We start from the raw sequence: 19,569 nt of genomic DNA on the forward strand, positions 1-19,569 counted from the left end.
ACATATGTGACTATGTTCCTGTGTGTCATTTGGTCACAGTGAATACTTTATTAATGTGATTTGCCCACAAAATCTGTGCACTGTGTGCTTCGACTTGAATTGTGTTCTTTGCAATCAAGATTTAAAAACAGTCCATTGTGTGTTCAAACTTCTAAATTCGCTTTTACAGAAGAGGGACTCTCAAGTTCATTTCTTTACCCATTAACCCAATCCATGTTAATGGATTATGCCTCTTGCATTAATATGAAAAGCAACATTCAGGGGGGAAAATCAATTCCTTCCAATGGAATTGCTGAAATGTGTGGATTCGCTCAGCAGCCCAAAGCAAACCTGCATAAAGTTGAACACATCAACTTTTGGTTAACTTTGACGTGAGAATTTGCGTCGTTAACCAATAGAAAGCCGTCTTAACAGCGCTAACAGCTATCGTATTAGCTTATTACTGTAGCTGGGCTGCACCATCCAACTATATTTAACAGACTGTCGGGGGAGGAATAGTTTGCAGAAAGAAATGAGACAGGAGTCAATGGTACAAATACGTTCATGTATAAACTGTATGAACCTATGCTGTCCTGTTAGCGACTAAGCTAACAAGCGTGATAGCTTCGACAGCTTTTCCCCTCCCTCATCAATAAACACATTCTCACTCCAAGCCGACAAAAAGCGACGATTGGTCAGGTGTGTTAGACCTTCGTTACGGACGCAAAAAGTCTCCTTTAGTGTTTAGCCCCTTTGGCGTTTTTTTTTTTTTTTACGACGCGGTTGGTTGGGACTCTGGGCTTCGCTTTTTGACGCTTTGGGTCGGGGCGTACGTTTAACTGACATGCGAGCACAAGAACGGGACAGTTAGGTTAAGGAAAAGATCGTGGGTGGGGATTACAAAATGTACCTTTCAGTGACAAGTCCTGTGTTGTTTGACCCATCCACCACCCCAACCTGTCTCCCTCCCGGATATTGGTCTTTCAAAACTACTACTCGCTATCGTTGTCGCTCCTAATACTACGTCATCTTACGGGGCCGCGGTCGAGCTGCTGCTCTGCCCGGTGCGTTCTATACAGATGCTAAAGGGGAATTTTTGCGTCGGTATCTGACGCTGAGAGCCACTCACAACGGGTTGCAATAATGGCTGTAACCTTACTTCAAACCTCTTATATTGACTGTTGATTTGCGTCTATCATATAGTCTACTTTATTCCCTTATAATGCCCATATGTAATATACTGTCTTTTTCTAAACTTTATCCTTGCACTGCTACAGTTTTTATGTCTACATTATTCTCTTATATTGTCCATATTTAATGCTGGTCTCTAGACTTTATCCTTGCCCTATTGGACGTATTTACACTACCACCATGACACACACACTCTCATAGCGCACCTTACCATACACACTGAATCACAGGGTCGGTCCCTGTCCTGTCACTGCAAGCGTCTCATGCTTAAACATCCCTTAGTACATTCATGTGGATTTTTTATTTAGTATCTTTTCTTTTATTGTCCATATTATTCATGTGGATTTGTTATTTTATCATCCCGTTTGTGATGTATGTGTATGTTGTGTGTGATGTCTTCAAGCTACTGGGACCTTGAATTTCCCTTTGGGGGGGGGGGGGTGGTGGGATCAATAAAGTATTTATCCATCCATCAATCCAAATGAATGGAATAATGTACAATCGTGAGAACACACAAATGCCAGTCTGGACTGTACAGCACAGTAAAGACAAAAGAGAAAGAAGTTTGAGAGGTAGTGTGACTGACAAGCGTTAGCATGTTCCCGCCTTGCCGTCATATTAACTGTTGCCTCACCAGCTGCAGTAGATCACCAACTAACCCACATTAATTTGGCTGCGCCAATTTCTTTCCTGCCCTAAATATTGTGTTTTGGGAGTGTGTTCAGGCACATACAGTAAAACTATGCAGATGCTCCTGTCAGTCTGAGATAGACAAGGATGGTGACAGTCAGAACACGGTTTTAATAATGAATATGTGGCAAAGAAAAGTATATATATAAAACTCTTATCTGAACTTTAACGTGTTCTTCAGCCCATCCTGGTTTGCTAATGTTTTTTACAGAGGTCAACAGTCGAGTTCGCAGTACAGCGGAGATTAAAACCACCAGCTAATGCAAACAAATGAATGAATGGAACAAGACTGTGAAGTGACAGAAACACTGTTTACCGGAATACCATGTCTAGGAAATTAAACAATAAAGAAGTACAATTTGATTAAGTATTTTTTATTTTGGTGACATACTTTAATATAATTTCCTCCGTTTTTTTGTTCCAGCCAGCGGCTCAACTCGGCTGCTGCTGTAATAAAGTGGTTTCCCCTCGGAGATCCATACAATTAATCTCAGCTTATATAAGAAACCCGACAGCGGCAGAAAGATCCCATTGTAGCGGCGAGTGAACTGAGGTCAGCCTCAGGAAAGAGAGTCTGGAGCGCAGTTCATTCAAGAGGCAGCCTTCACCTCAAAGGGAAATCAAATTACACACACGGCGCACACGTGCGAGCACATATGTTCGCGGAACACACACCTACGACTGGCCGGATATCCTCCAATACGACACTGGCCTCTGAACACACACACACACAACCCCCAGGGGTCAACTATCATAGGGTGAGATTGAGCGTGAAATTGGCTAATTCTATTTACATATCCTGAACCTAAGCTAGCTAGCTGACGCTGACACACGCACACGCACGCACACACACACACACACACACACACACACACACACACACACACACACACACACACACACACACACACACACACACACACACACACACACACACACACACACACACACACACACGTAGGTTTGTCTGACAGAGATGGTGTTTTCTCAGAGTTCAATACAGACAACTGGGAACCATTAGCCTGGGGGCACACTGGAGGGAGGGAGGGAGGGAGGAAAGATAGGAGAAAGGAAAGGGTTGAGAAAAGGTGAGAAAAATAAAGTAAAGGAGAGGAAAAGGAAAGGAAAAAGTTGAGCAAAGGTGAAGAAAAAGAAATGAAAGGAGTGGCGAGGGAAGCAAAAGGAAGATAAAAGGTGACAAATGAAGTGAAAGGAAAGGTCAGAAAAGGGCAGGCAAGGAAAGCAACGGAAAAGAACAGAAAGGCGAGGAAAGGAGAAGAAAACGTGAGCAAAAGAGAAGGCAGGAGAGAGAGGAAAGCGAAGTAAAGGATAGGAAAAGTGAGGAGAGTTGAAGAAAGGAAAAGGGAAGGAAAGGAAAGAAAAGCAAAGAAAAAGTTTAGGAGAGGAAAGGGAATCAAAGGCAAGGAAAGAGAAAACACGAGGGTGGACAGCAGCGCAGACTGACGGAAGGAAAGAAAGTGGAGATGAGCGGAGGATGGAAGGAGCAGAGAAGGAAGGAACGGAGGGAAAAAAGATGAGCCTAAAAAGTTGAACATTAAAGAGGGAGTGAGTTCGAGAAAGACAGGAAGGATGCTTCGTCTCCATTCTCACTCCCTCTATTCCTAAATCCTCCTCTCCCTCCCTCCTTTCCTCCACCCCTTCCTCCTCCCAGCTAACGAGAGACGTTCATCAAAGAGCTCATTAAAAGCTACTCAGCTGCTAACGGCTGAACAAATAGACAGAAAGAGAGAGAAAGAAAGCAGGCGAGGTGGAGGGAAAAAGGTGAGGGGAAAGGATGGGGATGGGGACGGCTCAGGCGGAGAGGATGGGGGGGGGGTGGTAAATAATCAAGAAGTAGGAATGAACGAGGGAAGAGGAAGGAAAAGGAGGAGTAATGAAGGAATGCAGACAGATGAGAATGACAGTGAATTATGCTAATAGACGCACACATCTCGCTCTGTCTGCCTCAATGGCTAGGAGCTGAAAAGGTTTTAAGGTTACATTTATTGAAATAAATGACTACACGCAAATGTGATAGTGGCCCGCGAAATCTTTTTATCCGATCGATTTATTTTTTTCCCCACATTTACTTTGATTTTCCAGGGAAAGTTAGCAACAGACTGATGAGTAAGCGGAACATCTTTCAACTAAAGGTGTTGTTAGAGACCAAACCGGAGTTAAATAAACAGTGGATATTTAATATCAGAGTGTTACCGTTATTAAACAGTTGCTTATTTCCACATACAGCAGATACAGAGCCACATTGACTTTCACTTGGAGTCAAAAATTCACTCTCTTTTAGTTTTTCCAAGTAGGGTTGGCCATCGAGAACCGATTCCTACTTGGAATCGGTTCAAAAATTACGATTCCAGTAGAATCGCTTTTTTCTTTAATGGAATCGTTTGGAGGATTTTGGTTTCGAATCCGAAGCGGGCCAGGCGCTTGTTGTGTTGCAGCCTTGGAGTGCAGTAAGCAGCGCTCTAGTGTGGCTTTATTTTACATAGAAAAAGCCCTGTAAAACCGCAAACCACAATTGAATCAAAAATAAAACTTTCCTTTCCTGAAATAGGCACGTGACCCGCTTGAACTCCACCCCTCAAAGAATCGGAATCGATAAGAACTGGAATGGAAAGGAAGAATCGGAATCAGAATTGTTAAAATCCAAACGATGCCCAACCCTATTTTCTAGTCTATCTAGTCCCTAACTTATGCTGAATTTCCACTGCATGTTATGGCACGACTCTACTTTTTTTTTTTATTAGCATACATTGTCAATAGAACTCTACTTTTTTTTTTTTTTATTAGCATACATTGTCAATAGTACCTGGTACTTCAAAGTTGGTCAAACCTCCAAGCGAGCTGAGCCGATACTAGAAGGTGGCGTTAAACCACTGCAGAGCACTGATTGGACAGGACATCCTGCGCAAACCTGCCATTTTGAAATATCCAAGGTAACGTCAATAGCGACCACCGTTATTTTTTCCACTCGACCCAGATTTGAGAAAAAAAAAAAGGGGCGGCATGCAAAAGTACGCTGTACAATTATCGATAAATATATATCTCACAACAGTTTCAGGCGGCAAAAAGAAAATCACTTTTTTTTTTGTTGTAATGTCAGATTTTATGGGTTAAAAAGGACCAGTCACTATGGGATAAGGATTTTAAATGGTGTGGATTTTAGGGCGTTATTTTGGCTGAACAAAATGCAATCAGAGCGGTGAGAGTTGCAGGCTGGAAAAAGACAAAACAATAAGCTGAAAGACGCTAAAACGCACCATAGAGCTGCGATCTACGGCAGAGTCGGGTGATGATCATCTGTTGGTCTGTCACTACGAGTGAACCCACTCACAGCACCCATAGTCATCGCATCCGTTAGTTTAAAAGCAGGGTCCAACAATAAGGGTCCCGTTTTGCCCGTTCGGGCTAGCCTGACGTCGTCACACTCAGATTCTAGTCCGAATATGAGTCTGATTCTGCTCCACTGGGCTGTGATTATGGAGGCGTGTTTCAACCAAACCAGGACAGAAAATGCCTCTGCACTCAATTGGATAGACCTAGAACCAATCAGAGCAACGGAGCATGTGACGTATGTCGTAGAAAGGACGGCAAAAATGACGACCAATGCCTTGATCGCGGTTCTCTGTTCCTCTTTTAAAATGAATGCGCTGTCGATATCTTCTATAACAGACGCGATGGCGGAATCTACACATCTCAATTCTCCAGCGGCAGCCATCTTTGTTGTAAACGAATTCAACCCAAGCGCTCTTTGGTGACGCGGTTGATTACGTTACTGTTGATCATCTGTCCATCATCGTATAAAGCCCGCCCTGACAATTTGATTGGTCCGAACAGCTCTGGTTGGAGCGTAGTTGCTCCAAAACGGATCAAGTCCAGACCGAACGTCCCGACCTCAAATGTTGTGGGCGGGGCTAAGTTCGGCTGGCATCCAGGCTAGGTTCGGGCATCATCGTATCATAAATTACGTTATCGTTCTCTTGCCCTCGTCGGAGAATGCTTGTTGATTTGATTTGAATGTGCCGTTGGCCGATCAAGAATTGAGTTGGTGCTCGACGCTTTTGAATTATTATTTAGTTTTTTTGACGTTCTTATGCTTTCTGAGCTTTTAAGGTTTGACGTTCATTCCCCGACATCTTTTTTTAACGTTTCTGACACTGTTTTGGGGCGTTTAAAAAGCTTTATCAACGCTTTTGAAAATATTTGTTTAGTTAAAACAAGTGGTTAGTTAAAGGTGCTCTAAGCGATGTTGGGGGACGTCACTTCTTGTTGACGTTTAAATTATTGTCAAACAAAACGGAGGCTCACTTGCCCCTCCCTCCTCCTCATCCCGTCCCCTCCCCCTCCCTTCCGTGCTTCCTGAAACGGTCACGAACGCGCACTGTGGAAGTAGCCGACGTGCTAACGCTGCTGCGGTGATGGCTCAACCAAATGCTTCTTGTCGGTCATTGGCTGGAACACTTTGTTGTTATGTTTGGTGGTGCAGGTTGGCGCGGTTCGTTTTTGTTGGTGTTTGTGGAGCCTGGGCTGTCTACAGAGACTGTGTTTTTTTACAGTGTGTTCAGGGGACAGGCTGCTAGCGGATAGTGAGGAGACGTTTGCTGTGACAAAAAAATGTTGTGTTGTCATGTTGTAGGGGCATCGCTTAGAGCCCCTTTAAAATTGACTTCGGGCAAGTAGACTTTTTCTTTTTCACTCGCCCCACCGGACAAGTAAAAAAAAAAACCTTAATGTCGAACCCTGAAACGTATTGATTAGTGCAGCTTTAAGATTTTCAGGGTCTCTAAACAAGTTGAATGAAACTTCTAACAATCTGTTTAACTTAATACAACTACTGAAATGTGTATGTGGTCTAAAAAAAAAAATAAATAAATAAAAGAAGGGATGTGGTCTCATAGTAATTTCAGGGTAAATTCATCCGTCTGTGTGTGGTTAAACACACTACACCAGCGGTCCTGTTCAGTTAGCTGTACCATCGATCGGCATTGATAATGACAAGTTATTTCCGAATGCTGTGGTGATCTTACCGAGGCAGCGCTCTCCAAGTACCTGAATACACACTGAATAAACACAATGGGTCTTCAGTCTTAAGATACGGCATACGCGAGGCTTTATTAAGATCTTGTTTGCACTAAATTGAATCAAGAACTTCAAATGAAAAGACTCAAAAGACAACATTTGCTAGAGCGACCAGAACCTTCATATGTGAAATCGATCAGAGTAAAAACAGATTGATTTGCATTCCCCCCACAAAAAGTATGCACCTCCCACTTTTGGACACAGTTTGTTTTGAAGCACTCCCAGCTGAATACAGCCTCGGCCTCATAATGCTGGAAGCAGGTCGAGTTAGAAACCCGACAGCACGGTAAAAGTCACTGCTCCGCAACGCCATAACGCACTGATTCACGACTCCTGGAAGGGATTCGACACGGTGTATAATATGCTCGCTGTCCATCCAGAAACCTGTCAGTCAAAGGAACAGCAAGTTAGGGCAGCCAAAAGTCAAGAGGTGGGATCACAGCAAAAAAATAAATAAAAAAATATAGGATACTGACGTGCGACACCCGGGGTTCAATGCTGCTACGACAACACAGCTCTGTATTCGGATTTATGACTCGGAAAACGAAAAAAAAAAAAAAATGAAATGGGAATCTACTTATGTGTTTGAGACTTAAATTCACATAGTCAACCCTCCGAATCACCGTAAAAAGGGAGCGAATCCAGGTTCAGTCTTGTGGGACAATCCCAGATTACTGCGATTATAGCAGGTATTTGTTAGTGTCACTCAAGAAATACCACAAAAATGAAGTCTGGACTTTTTTGGGGGTTTTCTCTTTGAATGTAACCTTGACACACACACACACACACACACAAACACACACACACACACACACACACACACACACACACACACACACACACACACACACACACACACACACACACACACACACACACACACACACACACACACACACACACACACACACACACACACACACACACACACACACACACACAGCCAGTGCAAGCAACTTCACTCCACAGACTTAAAACCACATGTGATCTAACAAATACCAGGGTTGGAAATTCATTATTTTTTTTTGTCTAGCGTAACGAGTGGTAAATACCTTTTTTTTTTCATTAATGACGATAAATACAGGCACCAGACATGCTCTCGTCTTAAAGGGATAGTTCAGATCTTTTGAAGTGGGATTGTACAGTATGAGCCATTTCTCCATTGTTCTATTGATGCAAATTTTTTTTTTTTATGCCCACTACTGAAAGAGCTGCCAAAAACAGATTTGTATTCTACTCTGAGCACAATGACAATAAAAGATCCATCGATCCATCTTTAGTCAAGTGTGTTAGCTACAGTAGATGGCGGTCGTAATGCAATGTACCGCCGTGGACGACAGGGGTGTAAATCACAGGTTTTATAACGCGATACGATATCATGCCGATTCTTTCGACAACGATGCGATATTTTCTGATATCACTAAGTCTGCCGCCAAGCGATTTTGATTTGATTCAATTCAGGGGCCTGCGATCGATACGAGACAATATCATAAGCCCATTTAACACAATCAGTTACATTTATATCAACTTACAAAAAGCAACTGAAATACGATATGATTTTAAATGTTATTACTGAGCTCTTCCAGACATTTAAATAAAAAAAATAAATAAACTATACTATATTTAAGGCGCATCTTAAAGTTTATGATCTGTATCGATATTTTCACTTAGCATCAATGGTTCGATGTATCGATCCAGATCGAGGTATCGTTACACCCCTAGTGCACGGGGGCAGCAGCTAAACGCATTTTAGACACCTAAAAAAACACAAAAAAAAATTTAAATCAATATCAGCTTAGGTGTACACTATATTTTGAACATTTTCAGCGCTTTCCCTTGCTGTCAGACAGCCCTTTAGGATGGGGAACTGAAGCAGTTACCTCTGCTCTCTTCAAAGCCACCAGACTCCTTTGATAAAAACAGCATTTTTACCTCGCAGAACACGGCAGATGCTGCTCTACCTCTGTCTCGATTGGTTAGTTTGTTGGTGCTATTGTGTGACTTTGGTGAATCCGAAATAACCCTTTAAAACACCAAAGTCCCACAATAAGAGACATTTTTCAGTCTTTATGCAATTTCTTCCCTTTAAATCCACTTTTCACTTTGATAAACTCCTTCATAAACTACTTTGTTTGTTTCTTTATTTCCATCTCTTGCTGCATTTTCCTTTCTTCCGCTGATTCTGTTTTCTTTTACCTCGTTTCGGCTTTCTCCCTGCATCGATCGGTTAGTTTGAAATACACCGACTAGGGATAAGTACCTAAAACGACCCCACACAAAAGATCTTAAGTATCCCTTTGAACGTTAAAGGTCCAATGTGTGGGAATTTCTCCCATCTAGCGTTGAGATCATATATCGCAATCAACTCTCTCGCGCCACGCAGTTCAAAGTACGTATTACAGCTACGGTAGCCTTCATGCTCCAAAAAGCCGGTCTCTTGCTCTTTTCAATATCCTTTTTCTTTTTCTGGGCGAAGAAGAAGAAGACTCCTGTTCCTGAAATTTGGATTTGGAATACGTGTGGTCCTCCATGTTTCCTTCTTCAAACTCGCCGGGGCCGCGAAGCTACGATACCCATTAGCAGCACCTGTGAGTTGATCATCTGACGGAGAAAACGCAAAAGGCGGAGCGGTATGTCCTGTATGTCCCTTACCGGCTAACGTATTTCAAGATGGCGCATGAATGTGGTAACCTGACTCCGCCAGATGGATTGCTTCGCATTTGCTCGGCATATCCATCTGGGAACTTTCCGTTGGAGAACTTTTGGGAAGGGGCGAAAATACTGGTTAGCTGATTGGATAAACCATCTGTCTATCACCACCTATAGTTGGCGATAGACGGGCCAAATCAACCAATCAAATCAAACTCTTGCCGAAACATCAAAAACATCTTTTCCTCCGAGAAAAGCCTCCAGTGCCGTTTTTTTTGTTTGTTTTTTTGCTCTTCTTTCAGTGAAGGAATACTTTCTAATTCGGATAAAACTTGCTGCGATCGCTACGCTCATCTCATCCGTGGAAGCCGCCACGTTGTTTAGACTGAACAGTCGCTTCTTGTGGCGTCACACCTAAACCCGCCTCGTAACCAACGCTGATTGGTCGGTCGTTTGGCGAACGGCTCCAAATTTTCTCTGTCTCAAGATGCCAGACTGATCTGCGAGTGGAAAACTGGAGCTCGCCAGATCAGGGCGGTCTCACGAGGCTATGAATACGGAGCGTCTACCCCAGTTCTTGCGAATGCAAATGTGAACTTTCAAGCCAAAAGGAATACTTGGAATTGATGGTGGAGGTAAATATTCATGAAAAAAGGACACGTTTGTGGCACGGGCAACACAGATTTTGATAATGAACAACTAAAACGCGTTACACACCGGACCTTTAACTATTTTTAAGTTTTAGTGTAGAGCAGACAGCCAAAATGATTTGCATTGATGTTGCAACCTGCCAAAGTTTCTGGTGCATTATCCTCAACGCAGACAAATTTGTTTAGCGCTGGGCAAGTGGCTGGTTAGGATTTCCCTCCCTGGTTGGGACAAATGTTTGGGCACATGAACACAGATTCAGGCAAAACGTGCAGCACTCACTTCCCTGGTCATCTCACATGCTGGTTGGGTAAACTCTAAAAGTGGGGGATTTGGGGTCAAAATTGAAGGGTTAACAAGGTCAGTCAGGGATTGGTAAACATCACTCCGTTACCGTAACAACCCAGATACTCACCGGTAAGGTAGCGTGTTCTACGGGTGTTCCCTACGGTAAGAAACATAAACCAGGAAATTTAGCAGATGGCAAAAATAAAAACAATAAAAACCTTGTGTGTTATTAATGGGAGACATGAAAAGTTGAGGGAACTCTGAAGCAGTGCAACAACTGCTTGGAAAAAAACAAAAAACAAAAAACCTTTTTCCACCTCAAGTATTTATTGCACGTGGACCCTTGAGATGATGCTAATCTGGCTTCGTCCACTTTTGTTGCCGACATGCTGAAAGCAGAATGGACGACGCAGTTAAGTCCTAGACGCACAGAGGAAGGAGCGGGCCGCCAAAACCTTCTCGCCGCACAGCAGAAAACTGATCAAGGAGCTTATAAGCCATAAAAAAAAGTTGAGAGCACTATGGTCAGAGGAGAATCCAGAATTTCCTTTCTAATTTTCACATGATCATTTTCACCCCTGGGGCCTTTTCATGCCTTCCTAGGCTAGCAATAAACTCTTAATGGTATTATTAGCTCTTGGACAGGGCAACATTTCCCGCTCCGGTGAGAACTGGAACCATACACCCCTTTCTAAAGTTGTTGAAGAAATGTGAGCCCGCTGAGCTCTCTTCACACACACACACACACACACGTCTGCTTCCAACTAGTTACATTTAGAGCTGTTAAAAAACGACCGCATAAGCGCGCGCGCGCACACACACACACACACACACACACACACACACACACACACACACACACACACACACACACACACACACACACACACACACACACACACACACACACAGAGCGCCAGACTGCAAGAATGTTGCTGTGTCACGGTGAGCCTTCATTTTGACAAATCAACGATCTGTGCGCGTGTGTATTGAGTTTCAGTGTGCTGACTGTTAGTTGCATAACACTTTGGACTGTACTTTTTACAGGTCACACAAATGTAAAACAATCCCTTATTCTCCCTCCAATATCCGTCTTCCACTTCAAATCTCCTCTTGCTGCTCCTCGCGGTCGTGACTGCACTGCAGAGTTTTATTGCATAGTACTAATGCTAGTAGCAGCAGAGGTAGTTGTAGTACTAGCGGAGGCAGTCGTAGCAGCAGCGGCGCTAATAGTAGCAGTAGCTAAAGTACATTTCTATTCATGCTCGTCCTGTCTAGTCTACTCCCTTCAATAGTATCCGATTCATTTCTGTGTAACTTTACTCTTTTATATGATCACCTCTTGTTTCAGAAGGTCATGCCACCCAGCTTTTTAAGATCCATAGCATCTGATCTACTTAGGAGGCCCCGCTGTGTGTGTGTATGTGTGTTAAAGTGTGTGTGACGGGGTCATGTCCGGGGCTCGTGGGGGTGTAGAAAAAGCTTCTTAGGAGTGCTGGAAAACACTTAGCTCGACCACCTTGTGTGTGTGGCCTTATGGCCTTGTGACCCACTTTGACCAAATCTGTGCATGCAATCATTTTAAGACTCTATGTGTGTGTGTGTTTTTGTGTGTATGTGTGTGTGTGTGTGTGTGTGTGTGTGTGTGTGTGTGTGTGTGTGTGTGTGTGTGTTTGTTTAACTATATTCGTGGGGTCCACAGCTTTGTGGGGCCAAAATGCTGGACCCCACAAGTTTAAAGGGCTGTTTGAGGGTGAAGACTTGGTTTTAGGATTAGGGATAGAATTAGGTTATGGTTAGGATGAGGGTAAGGGTTAAGGTTAGGCATTTAGTTGTGATGGTTAACGTTAGGGTATGGGGCTAGGGAATGCATTATGTCAATGACGGGTCCCCGCAAAGATAGTGCCACAAACCTGCGCGTGTGTGTGTGTGTGCAGCGATGTGCATGCTTGCGTATATTGTAAGTTTTCCTAGAACTGTCCGTGTGCTTTAAACCGGGCAGTGGGAACATGGATCATGTGCTTTGGACAGTGTACATAAAGGAAGAAAGGAAAGAGATGCTCCATAGCTGATTGCTGAAATATAGTCTTTAAAATTCAGTTTTTTTGGGCCGAGGTTAAAAATGAAGAGTACGGAGTCAGTAGAGAGAGTTGAGAGGAGTTCAGTGCGTCGGCTACAGTAGACGGCGGTCGGCGCGCGCTCCCCGGTTTGGAGAAGCAGGCGGGAGTACCGACACGGAAGCTAAGCCAATGTCCTGCTGTGGACGGGGGCAGCAGCTAAACACGTTTTATATACCTAAAAAACGAATATGAAGTTTAGTTTCCCTTTATAATGGGCTATCTGACAGCAAGGTAAAGTGGTGAAAATATCCTAAATATAGCGAACACTTAAACTGATATAGACTTTTTTTTTTTTTAGATATTTAAAATACGTTTAGCTGCTGCCCCCGTCCACAGAAGGACATTAGCTTAGCTTCCATGTCGGTACTCCCGCCTGCTCCTCCATCCTGGGGGCCGTGCCGACCGCCATCTACTGTAGCCGACGCACTGACTATGGAGAAGTAGCTCATGCAAACCACACTTCAAAACATCGGATCTATTCCTTTAATATACTATATGTAATAATAGACTGATGAATCGTCTACACGTTGCAATACACTCTATACTGATCCTGATAAGAGTGTATAATGTCATTACAGTCGGGCTGTAGTGTCAATAGTTTAAGTCGTTGTATAATCTGGTGCTGCTGACCAGCTCGCCCTTAAATGAGCTTAACGGGCCCCATGTTAACGATTCTAACCCGTTACAAGCCGATACTCTAACGAACTAAAGCAGATTGTCCTGCCCTGTGATGTCTCACGCTCACATGCAGGCAGACTGGTGAGTAAGCTTATATATCACACACACACACACACACACACACACACACACACAGTATGCATTTTGCGCTGAATAGTTTTTGTTTAAGATCATTTTTTGGGACATTTTGGCCTTTAAATGACAGGACATCTGGTCAGACTGGAACCCTGAGCCACTGAGGTAAGGACTGAGCCTCTGTACATGGGGCGCACGCTATACCAGGTGAGCTACCAGGGCACCCCGTTGTGCTGAATAGTTTTATCTTCATTTTGGCCAGTAAAACTGTAATGAAAAGTTTTTTATTGCCATTGTTATGTGCTCCATTTCATGGTACTAGTGACCGACCCGGTGTTGCTGCTCGCGACTTTCTCCAGAGCCATTGTATCCCCGAAATGAATTACTTTGTTGAAAACACAGCACCATTACATTTTCCTGACGAAGAAATGTTCCAGGTCACGTCGCAGATTCAGATTTTACTCCCAAAATATCACAATTAGAATATGATGCGTTCATATTTATTCATTAAACTATCCAGCATTAAATTGTAGAGTTGAAAGCTCCGCCTTGGACAGACATGAAACACATTTAATTACATTGTGCTCTCTTTTCACTTGAAGTAAACCTTTGAATGCAGGACTGTACATTTCTATTTAGAGAAAGGGTGAAAGGTAAAGCAGGGCCCTTAAGATTAGATAGATGGATGGACTTTATTCATCCCAAACTGGGACATTACCATTGCAGCAGTGAGTTACAAGGACAGAGCACACATACAGAAAATACAAGAAATATACTATTTTATCTATCTTATCCATCCATCTATATCATTGTATCATTATATTGAACATTTCAGCAGATTTTTCCCCCAAATCGTTCAGCCCTACCGCCAAGTATATAGTACTGTAGAACAGATGAACGATTTTCAAGATATTTGAAACACAGAAAGCCAGACATGCTCAAACACTCACACAGTTAGATGCTTCTGAGTTTGCTTTAGTGTGTGTACCTGGGTGTGTGAGCGTGTGTACGTGTGTGTGTGTGTGTGTGTGTGTGTGTGTGTGTGTGTGTGTGTGTGTGTGTGTGTGTTGTGTGTGTGTGTGTGTTTGTGTTGTGTGTGTGTGTGTGCGCGTGTGTGAGCGTGTGTGCGTGCCGCGTGTGTGTGTACTCACCGGCAGGTTGGTGAAGACACTGAAGGTGCTCTTCAGGAAAGCGATCAGGTCCACCAGGTAGTCGCTGGCTTCCAAGGTCCCGCCTCCCTGCCCCGCGGCCATCCAATCGTAATCAGCCAGCTGCAGGAACTGGTCGATCTTGGCGTTCAGGTTGGTGTAGATCTCCTCCTCGGCCGCATGGCGAGCGTCCTGCAAGAAGACAGAGATCAGACACATAGGAATGTGTTTATTCATTAACTATTAATGCACGTCTGTCATATTCATTGCCTTACCTTGACATAACTATTATAATGAGAAGGTGACAAATGAAAGAAGAAATAATAGAAGGTAAGTGCATAGAACAAAACAAATAATTGAGAAAAAAAGATGTATGTGCGTTGCCAGGACAAAAAAAAAAAACAACAAGAAATTATAAAAGATACTGAAGAAAAGAAAAGTTTCTTGGGTGTACCTTAAAGGTGGAGGTCCCGTACAGCTTGGTAGCGTTTGCCGTGTCAGGCGGAACATTTGTGATGTTTGATATGAACTCCTCCAGGAAGTGGCAGCACTGCTCCAGGTGGGTGGTGTTTATGATCACCTGCACCAACTGGATACAAACACAGGACACGAAAGTGACGCTGGGCATCTTTAAGGTACGTTTTCTTTTCTTTTTCCAAACACGGAGAGAGGTTCAGCAGGCTGGCTCAATGCTTGGTAGAGGAGAGCGGAAGTAAAGGAAAGCAGGCTGCCTGGTAGCAAAATTACGAATTCCACTACGCCAAGACCCGCCCTATGAAGCAGCCTGATTGGTTGGGGTTAGGCATTTCACCTCAAGTGGTTAAGGTTAGGATAGCCGATTGGTCGGGGGATAGGACCTGAACAAATCTGGCCAATAAATGCTATTGAAGGGTCTTGGTGTGGCCATAGTGGGATTCGTAATATCGCTGCCTGGCAACAGTAGTAAACACATCCATGATAAACACCGATGTACCGCGCCACATTACAATGATCTACTCTAATTATAACGTGAATGTCCTTTATCTCCAAATCTAAATGACTGTCTGCCTGTAACACTGTTACCCATGGACACTTTTGTCCATGAGGCCGATTTTTTTATTTTTTTTTTAGCTTTGACAAAATTATCTCTCATGTTTTTCCACACTCTCCAGTAGGGCTGGGCGATATGGAGAAAATCCAATATCACGATATTTTTTACCTAATACTTTTTCATTTTGCAGTGATATTGTAAGGTTGACTGTTGGTGCTTTCGCAAACGGGATTTTTGATAATCAGCGATAATGTCAATATAATGAGTATGTGGGTAAAGGCAAATAATAGAACAGCTAAAACAGTCTGGTAAGTTCAAAAAAAAAATTAATTGCATCCCTTTACTGTAACAGACTGTAAAAGCAGGCAAAGACAACACTTACGATGTGACGATATCCAAAAATCTAAGACAATATCTAATGTCATACCACGATATCGACATAATATCGATATATATTGCCCCAGCTCTACTCTTCAGCAAAATGTTTCTTCTTTTCCCATTGTGGTGTGTCTCTGAACACATCGATAACGCTGTTTGACATTTGACCGTACATGAAGAATCATACAGACAGTTTGTAGAGGCGAATGTGCTCGGCCAGTCTTCCCAGCCGGCCATATTGAACGCGGCGTGCGCAGCGTGCGCGTAGTTAAAAACATTCTCAGGCGCACGACCGACGCGCTTGCGACAACTCGCCGAGCCTTCCCGCTGGAAACGACAGCTGTTGTGACGTCATTTTTATGGCTCCTGGACCTCGTACCGGGAACGTCGCGGCTACCATAAACCTAGCTTCATGATGAGCTCACCAAAGAGACTAAATCAAATGCACCATTAAATATGAAAGAATAATGTCTCCTATACATACCTGTACATGTGTAACTGTGCATTATGGTTTTTTTCTTCATTTTTTTTTCCTTCATTTTATTATTTATCTCGAACAATCAACAATGTTGCAAAAGAAAAAAATAAATAATTAAAACCACAAAAATAAAACACAAACAATCAGAACCAAAAAAAGACCAAAAAATAATAATAAAAAATAATAACTTTGAGAAGGAGCAGGCAGAAGCTTATTAAATCCTGCCCTTAATTCACAATATCATATTATTACAAAAAATAGGTATGCAAATACAGCATACAATCTTTCAGGTCTTACAATAACTTACAACAATACCTTTATATTACAATTCCATTCCTATGTTTCGGTCTATTCTTTTGTATTGTATTGGTCAAGTATTGATTTCTGTAATCTATTTTGTAACTGAATGATATTATGGCTTAAATCATGCAATTATATTAAGAGTTTTTCTTTCTCTATGCCTTCATTTATTCATTCATTTGATTTTATGTATTCATGTTTGTGTGGGAAAAAGGTAGCATAACATAAAATAAAAGCACATAGGTTTAATTTCTACTATTTCAGACACATATTTGTGTTATTGGTTTGGACATTTGGTATTCTGCACATTTTATTTTGAGTTTGACAACGAACTGAACCCGTTTGATAAAGGGTGCAGACGTGACGCGCTCTCTTTGGCGTTACATCCCGTTCTCGTGAATTGAGAAGTCTGGTCTCTAGGGCCGTTTGTTGAGCACGACAAGTGGAAAATAAAAATCACCATTTGGGATCGCCGTTCCGCACTGTTACTACAACGACAACAACAACAACGACAGCAACATGTTGGAAAGAGGAAATGTCTGTTTTCGTGAGAGTAAATGAGCAGGAAAGGATGAGAATGACCCTTCTGTGAATTCAAGTTACACTGAAGTTGTGCAACAACATTAGCTCCTTCCATCTGAGAGAGATTATTACAAGCGTCAAGCTGAGTTATTATTATTATTATTATTATTTTTTTACACATTGGTCTCACACACACACAGTACCTCTGCCAGCCCGACATTCTTCTTCTTAATGGCGTAGTGCAGACAGTGGCTGAGGGTTCTGGTCAACAACACATTTGTCGACTTGCGGATCATATCGTCTACCTCCGTGGAACTGAGGACACACACACACACACACACACACACACACACACACACACACACACACACACACAACACACACACACACACACACACACACACACACACACACACACACACACACACACACACACACGAGGGCAGAGGATCAGTGACTGTACAGAAGTGATTTCTTGCAGAGAGCGGCAGCGTCTGGAAGCCAGTACAAACATTTTAAGTGAATTTCTCAGTCTGCGAAACTCTCCGTTCGGAAAAAGTCTTAATGTCAGCCAATTCAAATGAGAACCGTGTTATTAGCTGTCAGGCTCATTAGAAGTCCAACATTGTCTTAAATCGCCTGATGGAAATAATTAACCTTAACCACTGAAAAAAAAGAAAAAAGTTAATTTGAGACTCAACAGATTCAAAAATCAATAAAATATCCACGGACTGTTAATAACTGTTAAACTGATCCAAAAATGTACCTCCTGTCCTGATATTAGCCATTCATTATTTTTTTCTTCCATTTTTACCCACCCCAGTCCTCGACAGACTTTAAATAGTCATAAAATGAACACCTCTGCACAGCCAACGAGGCATAAAGAAAGCCAGCAGGCTGTTCAACCTGAAACGGGCTAAGATTTCCTGTTAAAACATGTGTTTGATGGCGCTAATCAGACCCACTTACAAAATCTCTGACATACTTCTTTTTTTTTTTGTTATGTTTGAAATGTGAATGATGTTTTGGTGAAGAAACCCAGACAAATTTCTGCACAATTCTGGGAGTCCAGGGAGGTTTTTCATGGCAGCGTGCGTCTCTCTGGCTGAGCTCCGTCTCCTGTTTAAATAACTGGTTTCCTGGAAGCGTCGAGACTGCACAAAAAAAAAAAAAAAGCTAAACTGAGGCCTGCGTGAGTCCGCACGCCGTTTGACTCCAACACGAGGTCGGACACGCTCACAGGAGAAGGTAAGGAGCAAATGAAGTCCGAAGTGGACAAATACACAAAACCCCATCGAAAGCTACGTCGCTGACGCTTGAAATGTTTTTGAGTTTCCTAGAATGTAGTCTATGTCCACGACGTTCCACTTCCCGGGATTGTTCAGGTGCCGCCAAAAACTCCGCCAGATCACGCTCTTTTCGCCCGGATGTCCGCTAGCTTTGGCTTTCTTTGTGTTGGCGTTCTAAAGTCCGGTGGATTTATGAGGACTATGGTTAACTGCTCCTCAGATCTCTGCAGGGTAAATCCAGACAGCTAGCTAGACTATCTGTCCAATTTTAGGATAGGAGTTTTCTGTCGCACGACTTAAAACAACTTTTGAGCGTACACATGTTCCACCAAAACAAGTTCCTTCCAGAGGCTATTTTGCAGAGGCACCGGGGCTCCGTGCGGAGCTTAGCACCGCCCAAGAAGATTGTGATTGGTTTAAAGAAATGCCGATAAACCGGAGCACGCTTTTCTCCCGTCCCGGGAATGCTGTGTGGACTAGCCAGACCCTCCTCCGCAGCGCTGTGGAGGAAGGCCTGGCAAAGCTACCTAGAATGTAACATCTCCAGTCTCTCTTTTCTGCATCTGTTCGTGGATGTACTCTAATCGAGCGACGTCGAGCGAGCTGTACCCAGCCTGCCGTTCGGCGGTCTATCGGTTAATAGGGTACATGTCCCGTAGAGCTTAAGAGCTCGCCCTCAACACTGCGCTCCGTCGGGTGCTCAGCAACACCCCCACCGAGTGTGAAGCCGATCGGATGAACGGTCGTTGCGAAAACCGACACACGGAGACTCCTTCCATTTTAGTTCGATAGCAAACGCACACACACACACACACAGAAAAGGTCAGAGGAGGTCTAACACACATCACACAGGCAGAGAAAGTCAGCGGAAACAAAAGCGACCACTTTCTCCCGCTGCGGGACGATGAAGAAGAATCTGTGTTTTGCATGTGTGTGTGTGTGTGTGTGTGTGTGTTCGAGTCCAGAGCCCTGTGGGTAACAAACACATTCCAACCAAATCAGTAAATTATCT

At 43.2% G+C, this 19,569-nt stretch overlaps 1 protein-coding gene across 3 annotated transcripts in view; it reads right to left on the reverse strand.

Annotated features, from left to right (window-relative positions):
* exoc6b (exocyst complex component 6B) overlaps window positions 1–19,569 on the reverse strand; it is a 133,224-nt gene that overhangs the window by 39,225 nt on the left and 74,430 nt on the right. For 2 of the 3 annotated variants that reach the window (XM_039821573.1, XM_039821570.1), the window contains 4 exons: window positions 17,472–17,583; window positions 15,015–15,149; window positions 14,564–14,752; window positions 10,667–10,696 (listed from right to left, as the gene is read on the reverse strand). In XM_039821573.1, the coding sequence (XP_039677507.1) occupies window positions 10,667–10,696; window positions 14,564–14,752; window positions 15,015–15,149; window positions 17,472–17,583 (466 nt within the window). The remainder of the gene's footprint in view (window positions 1–10,666; window positions 10,697–14,563; window positions 14,753–15,014; window positions 15,150–17,471; window positions 17,584–19,569) is intronic. The other variant, XM_039821572.1, reaches the window with a different exon arrangement.

This window comes from Perca fluviatilis, chromosome 14 (assembly GCF_010015445.1).
Source record: "Perca fluviatilis chromosome 14, GENO_Pfluv_1.0, whole genome shotgun sequence".
NCBI lineage: Eukaryota > Metazoa > Chordata > Actinopteri > Perciformes > Percidae > Perca > Perca fluviatilis.